General features: G+C 49.5%; 1 protein-coding gene across 3 annotated transcripts in view; it reads left to right on the top strand.

Annotated features, from left to right (window-relative positions):
- Positions 1–10,375, top strand: part of Ptpre (protein tyrosine phosphatase receptor type E) — a 139,894-nt gene that overhangs the window by 106,122 nt on the left and 23,397 nt on the right. For all 3 annotated transcript variants that reach the window (XM_040752549.1, XM_040752555.1, XM_040752561.1), the window contains 2 exons: positions 1,600–1,736; positions 7,007–7,097. In XM_040752549.1, coding sequence (XP_040608483.1) covers positions 1,600–1,736; positions 7,007–7,097 — 228 coding nt within the window. The remainder of the gene's footprint in view (positions 1–1,599; positions 1,737–7,006; positions 7,098–10,375) is intronic.

Here is a 10,375-nt window from a genome sequence, read left to right as displayed (position 1 = left end):
GCAGGGCTTTGCCATCTAACATTTCTCACTGAGGCCTTTGAAATCGCCCTGTGATAAGGCTCTAACTTGAAAAGAGAAGTGTTCAGTTGACACTGTACTACCTTGGGATCAAGCTGGAAAGGACACTGCTTTGCCAAAGCTGCTGGCTTTCTTGAAGGAGCGTCAGTTAAGGGACGTGCCGAACTTAGATTCCAGCTGTGTTCTAACTTGTAAATGCTGCTCACAAAAGCTTGTTTTTCTTTCTGTGTTTCAGTGGTAGACAAAGCAATGGTTTTAAACACGCAGGTTCTGGCCGAGTGGGGTGATGCAGGCTTATAATCTTAGCACTTGGAGGCACCTGCTGAGGCAGAAGCATCACAGGTTCAAGGCCAGCCTGTGATCTTGCTTCAAATGACCACAGTATCTGGGCATGCAGTTCAGTAGCACAACACTTGCCCAGCATATGCTAAGTCCCTGGTACAATCCCCAGGGTGCCAACTGAAAACCCCAAACATTGGCTCATGCCTGTGGCTTCAGCTTTGTCATAACTTCCTATACAGCTGTGCCTGGTTTGAGGTAGTGTGCATGTCATCAGAACTCAGGTGAAACTTTAGAACTCACTCAAGGTAATGAAGGGGCTAATACAACCCCCAGAGCTGGGGAAAATGTGAACAGCAGAGACTCCACTGAGCTGTAGCATTGCAGGACTTGGGGGACCTGCACTCCTGAATGGACCATCATCTGGCCTAGTGCACCTCCATGATCCAGCCTCCTCTTCTCACTCCCCTGCACACCCCAGCAGCCAGTGCAGAGGGAAGAGTGCAGCTGGGAGGGGCACAGAAGCCCACGGGCCTGTAACAGTTCACCTGGCTGAAGCCAAAGGCGGCCTTGGAGCAAAGTCTGTGGTATAGACTCAGTGAACTCTGCAGATGGGACAGGGTCTTTTGCAAGGGTGACAGCTGACCTGTTTACTGTTTTACTGCCTTTATCAGTGTCAGCTCTCTCCCTGTGAAGAGCAACACCAGTACCTGCCAATGCTTGCACCTCATTCTGAGATTGTGCAAGTGACTTGTCCAAGCCTCTGAGCCCAGAGCCTACCCTTTGAAATGCCCTCTTTTCCTGACTCAAGGATGCTTGGTTTCTCTGCAAGAAAAATGCTTGTATGGGGTTCAAGAAAGCAGGCCTGTATGTTGCCAGGGAGAGAAGGCTGCAAGACAAAGATCCTGGCAGATTCCCATTGTTTCTGAGCTTCTACCTGGAGCCCTGTGATTCCTCTTCTCTGGTCCCAAACCTGGACCTGTAGCATGCAGCTGCAGTGACTCTTGTGGAGCATAGGCTAGAGGGAAGGATGAGTGACGGGTGAGCTAGTGAGCAAGATCAAGAATGCAGTGTCTGCGATGGACAGGAATGCTGCCATCACTTGCTGAAAACAGGGTGTGTTGGGAAGCAGATGTTTGATTCCGCGGCTCAGGGCTGAGTTCGCCCCAGGGTGCGTGATTTGAGAGCACTGCTCCCCTCCCACTATACAGATCCATCAGGAATGCTGTCAGACCATCTATGGAATGAGTCACCTATGGGCAATGGAACTAAGTGGCTTCTCTGTGTCTCCTGACCCTACAGAGCAGCAGAGAGTGATGCTGCTGAGCAGGTCTCCATCAGGTCCCAAAAAGTACTTCCCCATCCCAGTGGAGCACCTGGAGGAGGAAATCCGTGTGAGATCAGCAGATGACTGCAAGCGCTTCCGTGAGGAGTTCAATGTGAGTGCACCAGGTCCCAGCCACCATGAGGAGCAGCAGGGCAGTTAGAGTCCGGGGACCCAGGGACCTTGCGCCAATTGTGATGCTGCTCAGAAGTGGGGTCTGGAGAGCCTGCTCCCCAGTGCTGTGCCCTTCACTGGTGTTCACTGCTCCTTGTGAAGTGAGCTGGTTGAGTCTGATGCTCGGAGGCTTGCTGCCAGCTCAGTGATTGGGAATCAGGTGTAACACCAGTTGTGATAAACACACTATTCTACCATGGGCTGCTTAGTGAGGGGAAGTTCCATGCTGAAGGCTATAGAGAGCCTCCCACCAAGCATCTTGTCATGCTCCCCAAAAGGGCCAGCTTCTAAGCCGGGCGGTGGTGGCACACACCTTTAATCCCAGCACTCGGGAGGCAGAAGCAGGCAGATCTCTGTGAGTTCGAGGCCGGGCTGGACCAACAGCCTCCAAAACAATGCAGAGAAACCCTGTCTCATAAAAACCAAAAAAAAAAAAAAAAAAAAAAAAAAAAGAGGGCCAGCTTCTAATCAGATCAGCAGTTGTCCCTCTGAGACACCATCATGGCACAGTTCAGTCGCTGTGGAGACTGTCTGCAGGGGACACCAGCTCATGCCCAGTGTGTATGAGTCTCTGTTGTTTGTGATGAATTACTCCTACAACCTTTGAGGAGAAGTGGCTCTCTAAGACATACCCCCCCCCCCGCCCGCTAACAGTCCCCATAGTCATTCTCAGAGCTCGGACACAGTACAGATCTGTCACTCCACCCCCCTAGAGTTGTCCATTTCCTTGTTTCACTCTAATTTTTGTGTATGTGTGAGTACTTCACAATGTATATGTACCACATGCATCCAGTGCGAAAAGAAGCCATCAGATCCCCTAGAATTGGAATTACAGGTGGTCACGAGTCACCAAGTAGGTTCTGAGGACAGAATCCGGGTCTTTTACCAGAGCGGAGAGTGCTCTTAACCTCTCGGCCATCTTTCCAGCCCCGGAGTTGTTCATTTGTTTAATGTCTGCCAGATGGGTAGGCATGAAGCATTGCCGTAGACACAAGGTCCTCATACTGTTGGTATTTTGAAGTGTTTTGTTCAAATCCTCACCCTGTTTGCAGAACTGGGAGCTGAATGTTGGGCCTGAGCAAGAGCGGGTGTCCATGGATGGTCTGACTCTGTCATAGCAGCTGTCCTACTCCAGGTTACTTCCACCACCAACGGTACCTGGGGATGGAGGCTCTGTGACAGCCCAGATGTGAGCTCCGGGGGATGAGCTTTTGAAGGGTACAGTGTGGTTGTTTCTAGAGGTCATGTGGACAGTGATGATGGCCTGACTTTTCACACAGAGATGCCTGCGAGGACATGGGAAGGCGCTGGTGCGTTTAACCACACTTCACTTGCTTTCCAGCATTACGCCCTCCCCTCTGTCTTGCTTCCCCTTTTATTGCTGCCAAGGGTGTTTTCCTCTTTTTTTTTTTAATTAGGTCACATTAAAAGACAGCACCGAGCAATGTCGTTTTGAAAATTCACAACTTAGCAGCAGACGTTAATTCTCCATTTTCAAAATAGCCGTCCCTCACGTTGCTAGTAGACGTTTGTCCTGCCCTGTTCATCCCACTTCCCCTTCCCCTTCTGCTGTCTGTGTGGTGTGCCAGTGACTCTGTTGTTAGTGGAGGGGAGGCTCTTACAGTAGGCCTGGAGCAGGGTGAGGCAGTTCAGGGACTTGGTTCAGGCTCAGAACTCAAGAGGACCCAAAAAGCACAGTAGCTAAGACATGCCGTGGCTTAATAGCTTATTAAAATATCAAAATGAAGCAAGTGATGCTGAATGAAACAGCTTGATCACAATCAAGAGAGAACAATGCCAGTGTATTTCCCTATGGCCTGGGGCTCCACTATGGCTTGTATCATGTAGTTATGGATTCTACCATTGTTTAAAAGTCTGATGTTTTCACCGCTATGAATTTTGAACAATAAGTTAGCTTTTTAGAAAAGATGTTTCCGGCCTGATAAGATAGTTCAGTAGGTAAAGAAAGGTACTTGCCACCAAACATGGCAACCTGAGTTCCATCCCTGAAATCCATATGGTGGGAGAAAAGGCCTGATTTGTGAAAAATTGTCTTCTGACCTTCATATGCGTGCCATGGACATGTGTGTGTGTACACAGGCATGCACGCACAAACAAATAATTGTAACCTAAAAAGCTTAAGAAGAAAGTGTATGATAGAAAAGATGTTGCCTCAGGGGCTCGTTTCTGCTGACTCTTGGCTTTTTCTGGAGTCTTGTAAATTTTATACCCACACAAATTCTTCCCTCTCCTATGCCTCCCAGACTGCCTCAATGTAGCCCTCAGCTGTGCAGAATCCCCCTGCCTGGCATCAGGCAGCTAGAGACACGGTTGTAGGGTGGAGTGCATGCAACCTGGTTCCTCTCTCCAGTAAGAAACCAGCCCTGTCCAAGGCCACAGTCCTGCGACATCTCTCTCCTACCTAAATCAGCTGCTTCAGTTCTCAGAGAACATATCTAAGTCCTGTTTTCCAACCTCCTCCCTTTCTCCTGTCTGATGGCCCCTTCCAAAGATCCTGGACATTCTGTACAGTTCAGTTGAACGTGAACCTGAGGCTAAGAAGGGGTTTGGCCTTGGGATCATCAGCACTGTGTGATGAATGCTGGAGCTGGCTAGTTTGCATACTTGTCCTGGCCTGGAAGACTTGGGCTGTTTTCTTAACCCCTGCCTCAGTTTCCTTATCTGTGAAGGAGGGATTTTCCCTACCTTGTGGGACTTTGATAACACGTAAACAAATAAGTAACAGGCAACTTGCGGATGAGACGCTATCCACCAGCTCCTCCTGGAGAGGACAGATCTCTAACCTGTTTCCAGTTACTGAATTCAGTTCTAGAAAAGGAGGCCCCTGTGCAGTGAAAAACCCCTCTCTCTCGAGTATCTTCCCCAGTTTTGTCCCAGCAACCTGTGTCAAGTCAGGAGCATGGGACCTACACTATGACAAATATAGCAGAAATACATACAAAGGGAGATATGTATGTATGTATACACACACACACACACACACACCATACATGCAAATGAGAGCCATCCTCTAGTGTTGATTGAACAAACCAGACCTTCTACAGAACCCACAGAGGGTCACTGCAAGCTAAACATCTCCAGGTACTCTTGCTTCCCTGGGGCTACCAAGCAGCTGAGAACCCTGAGGTCCTGGGTAGCCAGACAGGAGGAAAACATACTGGGCCCAGTCTGTGCAGGGAGCTGTTCAGCTTGCTTGAATCTGGAGGACACAGAGAACTTCGCCTGGTTCTGCCCACTTCCCCTAGTCCTGTTCACCAGGAGCATGCAGGGGAGGGGAGGGAGGGCAGACAGGGTATACCACCTTATCTCTATACCCCGTGTCTCGAGGCCACACAGCTGTGGAAGGGAAGGAGTGACCAGAGCTTTGATTCCTCTTTCCACTCAGGCTTCCTTGGCCACTACATGGCAGCTACTTTGTCTTCCTTTTAATAGGCTTTATGTTTAGAATGGTTTCAAGTGCACAGAAAAATCCCGTACACACTGGAGAGTTCCTGTATACCCCATCCCTTCAATAGAGCAGGTTCCTCTGCCATGGACCACCTGTTGGGGAAAGTCCCATATGTTAAAATTAATCATCCCTGTTGACAGTATTATCACTGAATACCTAGGATCTTCTCATGCTGTGGAGTTTGCCAGCTGCATGGTTTCTTGTGCCACTGTGATGGGTTTTTGTGCCCCCTAAAATCTTTTGAGAAGACCCTAGAATGTCATCACAAATTCAGTGTCCAGTGAGGGCCAGGGAGGTAGTGTCAAGCCAGCTCTGCTGGTGAATCAGAGTTCAAGGAACACGAGTGTTCATAGCTGGGGACAAAGTTGTGAATGTCCTGTTGGCATTGGTGGGATGACCTCTGACTGGTCCCTCCACACTGGCTCAGGCAAAGCCTCTGCCTGTGGCTATGGGGTACGGTGACCCCAGAGCAGAGCGGACTGGATGCCCTTCAGCATCCTGATGTAAGCACTTGTGGAGAATTGAGTCAGCCACTGAAGAAGCTCCTGCCTGCTAGAGGGAGGTTAGGGCCCTGACTGAAATGAGAGCAATCCTAGGATATCATGTCTGTCTTCTGAGGCTGCTCTGTGAAGCCAGACCCCAACTCCCAGGGACATGGAAAGGACACAGGAAAGAGGAAAGCTCAAGTGTTTCCCATGCTTGAGCAAGGGAGTCCCTCCAGGTCTGATGACAAGGGTCTACCTCTTCAGCCAAATGATACTGAGCATATCTCCAACCACTCTTCCTTGGGTCTGGTTCCATGTCATCAGATCATTGGCTAGTTGTGAGGGGAGGCAGAAGAGCCATGCATTTTCTCTGTGCCTGACCCATCACAAACTCTCAGTGAGTAGTAACATTTTTTCCTTGGAGCCCAGTGGTCCTAGGTCCAACCAGAGTCAGGCTTAATGTTGAAGGGCATGATTTGAAGTTCACAGTGCTCTTCACCCTGGCTCATCTGTGTATGAAGAGGAACCCAGAAACAAGCAAGAGGCAGACAGTTGGAGGCAACCAAAAATCAGAGGCAGGGTGGCTTCAGTGGTAGAAGGAACTAGAAACCCACATGTCCACTTCACTCCCAGATGTGGTGCTTCTCATGTTAGCATCTCGGCAAAGTGAAACTTCTGTTTCACACTGACACTCCTCTGATGGGGTACGGTGGTCATTTAAGGTGGTGCATCTTGAGCTTCAAAGAGCCCCAAGCTCTTAGCTGCTGATTCTGGGGCCTGGGGGTGGGAACTGAGAGAATCAGCATTTCTAGGGAGCTTCTACGCCTGACCCTGCTGACCTGACCCAATCCACAGGGACATCAGAGTCCTAAGCAGGGCGAGGGCTGTGTCTACAGTCCCTTCCAGGATCCTGCTCCTCCTCTCCTGAAGCCCAGGCCTGGATCTCAGCATCTTCTTCTTGGTAGTCTTTGTTTCCCTCTCTCCTGCATCACAACTCCTTTGAGATCAGTCCACTTGTACCCGAGGAGTCCCTTCCTGTGCTAAAACTTGTATGAACTGGGGCAAGGTAGGCTGTGAGTTCCTAACCTCACAGAGTTTAGGATGTAGCTTGTTGTCTGCCCAGTGTCTAGTGTGGGGCCCGCAAGGAGACATGGATGATGGTGGATGGTAGTTTTAATTCCTGGGCTTGGTAGGGAAGCGGATGGGAACCTGGATTTAGTTGTGTTGGTGTTCACTCTACTCTCTGTTTCCTTCCAGTCGTTGCCATCTGGACACGTACAGGGGACTTTTGATCTAGCAAATAAAGAAGAAAACAGAGAAAAAAACAGATATCCCAACATTCTGCCCAGTAAGACTTTGTTGTTATTTATTGTGTTTGCATGATTTGTGACATCCGGGTTACACTTGGCACTGCTTTGCAGCTTGTGGTGACCATGTGCTCAGTGCTCGTCCCAGGGAATCTGGGACTACACCATCTGAGGGCCTATTTCCCTGCATGGGGTGTGGGCATCTTTGTTGTTGTTGACCGCTCTGGTTGCTAAGCAAGAATACAGGAAGCAAGCTGGGCAGGAATGTTCCTCACAAGCTTGGCATCAACAGGGAAGGCCTCTCCTGCCAGACTCACTCCTGGACACCAGTCTAGGCCTGTTGGTGGCCTTGCACAGCGCCTTCCTTCATATTTACTGTTTGAAGCGACCAGGAACAAATTCCCAGTGTGCTGTATGGTTCAGAACCAAAGACCAAAATGGTAGAACGAAAAGCCCACATAGGTTTGGCACCCTTGAGAAAAGGCTTAGCAAGCCTTATTGTAACCTCAGCAGCAAACAGAAACCACGAGCTGGGGAGTGTGGTTGCCAAGGAAGTGTCAGAGCTAGGGTGCAGGCTGCTGTGGGCTGGGCCTCTTATGGCCTGCTGTAGCTGGCTGAGCCTGATCCGGAGGTGACTGTCTCACCACTAGACAAACCTTGCATGGTCCCAGACACCCTTTCAAAAACTGGCCAGAGTCCCTTGCTCTTGAGTAGAGCCTGGTGGGGTCAGGAGGCTGGCCACAGTCAGCTTCAGTGTGCTGTGTGTACAAGGATCTGAGACCTGTCCAATATATGATCTAGATTTCTGGCATTTTCTGGAGGTAGCTCTTCCCCACTGTCCATGCGCAAGGTTTATAAGTAATTTTTTGTAAAGTCCACCGTGATCCTAGGATGCAACTAAACCTAGAGTAATTGACTAATGGGCTTTAGTTTGTTGGGGCCAAGGGAGGAGGGCGTAATTGTGCATCCAGGCTATGAGGGTTGCTTATACCAAGTTTAGACTCTGGATACAGTGACGTTACTGCTGGCCAGGTTCTGGAATCTGAGGAAGAGGGGGACCCATGCTGTGACTCAGTAGCTCATAGGCAAGAAAAGCCTAAGCAAGAAGGCATCTGTACTCTTCAGAGTGCTCTGTGCCAGCTGAAAATTGAGATATTCAAAGATCAGTTTTGATTTCTGATTTAATGCTTCAGTCACCCCTCTTGATGAGCTTAATTTGTGTCTTGGTTTGGCCCCTGTGTGTTTGGGACAAGGTTAAGTTGGATCCTAGCATCATGATAGGCTTTACAGAAATCACTTATAAACCTTGTGCTACCTCCTAAAAGTGCTGGAAATCTAGTCTAGGATCATATATTGGACAGGACACAGCTCCGTGTACCTCAGAGTCAAAGAAATTGAGGGCATCTTACCTAACTTTCTCTCTTAATCATTAAACATTCTGTCCCCTAAAGCTAACACTCGCAGTCCTAACCAAGAATATGTCTGAGACAGAGGTGGCCATTCACACTTGTAGTTTCAACAGCCTCCAGGCTGAGGCAGGAGCTCTCCAGATAGAAGCCAGCCTGGGCTACATGGCAAGTAAGACTCTGTCTCAGAAAAGAAAAGGAAAAAAAAGGAGAGGAGAAACAAGGATGGGAGGGAGAAAAGAAAGGAGACAGACAGACAGACAGACAGACTGAGGAGTGCCAGTTTCTTGTAAGAGCTCAAGGAAACCAAATCGATGGCCCAGCTCCTGCAGTAGGCACAGTGGGGTGCTCAGCTCACCGAGGAGTCACCCTGGCACAGGCTGGGTGCCTTCCAAGCTCTTCCTGCTTTGCACAAGGCTGGGTTGCAATACAGAAGGAAATCAACCTGCCCTCTCCCCAGGTGAAAGTGTGGCAGCACTGTAAAGAGGCCGGTTCAATGTCCCCCATAAGTTCCCTTGCTCCTGCCCCAGGGTGAGGGCCAACCTTTGCCTTCCCTACCCAGGAGTAACACCTGACCCAGCGTGTTGACAGCTACCCGGAACTGTGAGCACAGGTGACCTGTTTGTTTTTGCTTTGAGTTTTCTGCAGCATGGGAACACCATGCCTGTCAAAGGCCAATAGTGTCATCTGGTTAAGGTTTGACTATATGGAATGGGGCAAGACAGTGGGCTGAATCTCATGGACTCTAATTAGGATCTGCAAGGTGGGATGGGAAGATCCAATGCTCACAGCTCCAGGTGCCCCATGTCTCTGTTAGTCTACCCCAAGCCAGGGAAGACTTGCAGTAGATTCAAAGATGCCCCTGGGCTGGAGTGCAGTGTTGGCCTTGGCCTGAGAATCCCAAAGGTAGAGTCAAGTGCTCTGTGTCCAGAGGCTAGACTCATGCCTATGGGGACTCTCTCTAGCCAGCAGCATGATGGCCCTCTACTGGAAGGATGCCACTGACGGTAATTTTAGAAAGTGATGTTTTGACAGCCAAGTGTGACTTTTCAGGATTAAGAAGCAGGAAGCTCTTAGAAGCTGTGAGAGTCTAAGTCCGTGTAGATGCTATTTTTTGTCCTATGTTTCCATAACTGTTCCACAGCGTAAGTCATTCTAAATTCTGTTCAGCTAGCGTGACGTGTGCTACGCCACAGCTGTTTCCACCGAGGCCCTGAGCCCCTGAGCAGGAGTGTCTAGACATGTGGCCATGGATCTGGGGTTAAACATCCTGCCCAGCATGTGTGGGCTAGTAACTGTCCCCGGAGTTGTGCCATCCCCTCCTCGGCCCAGAGTAGGACAGATGCACTCAGCAATGAACCTCAGCCAGGGAGTCTGGGGTAACACACTGACCAGCCAACTGCCTTCCATGTATAGCAGGCCACAGCCCAAGCCCAAGTGAGCCTGGAACTCTCGGTCCTCCTGCCTCGGCCTCCTGCGTGTTGGCACTGTAACCCTTCCCACTTCAGCCATCTTCTTCACTATGTGCTGACAGTGATAAAATTTCTATGGAAGAAAGGGTTGTGGAGGAACCGGGCCACAGCTCCTGATATGCACATACCTTACTGCAACACCCCGCACCATATGTATACCACAGCACGTACACCACACAAATAAACCCTATAAACATATCATACCACACACATCACAACGCACGCCTTATAGGCACATTGTGCCATATACCCACACATAATAAACTCACAATCAGCATGGCCTACCATACAATACATACTGAGCACACTAAAGCATGTACATACCACACATGTATAACACGCAATACCACAAAAATACACATGCCACACAATGCAGCACATATAACTCACAATAGACATACACCCCATCATGCAGCATCATGCTTATACCATAGACTACAT

Source organism: Mesocricetus auratus, unplaced genomic scaffold (assembly GCF_017639785.1).
Source record: "Mesocricetus auratus isolate SY011 unplaced genomic scaffold, BCM_Maur_2.0 Super-Scaffold_4256, whole genome shotgun sequence".
Lineage (NCBI taxonomy): Eukaryota > Metazoa > Chordata > Mammalia > Rodentia > Cricetidae > Mesocricetus > Mesocricetus auratus.
The sequence above is the reverse complement of the archived record's forward strand: the minus strand, read 5'-3'. Positions and strand labels throughout refer to the sequence as shown.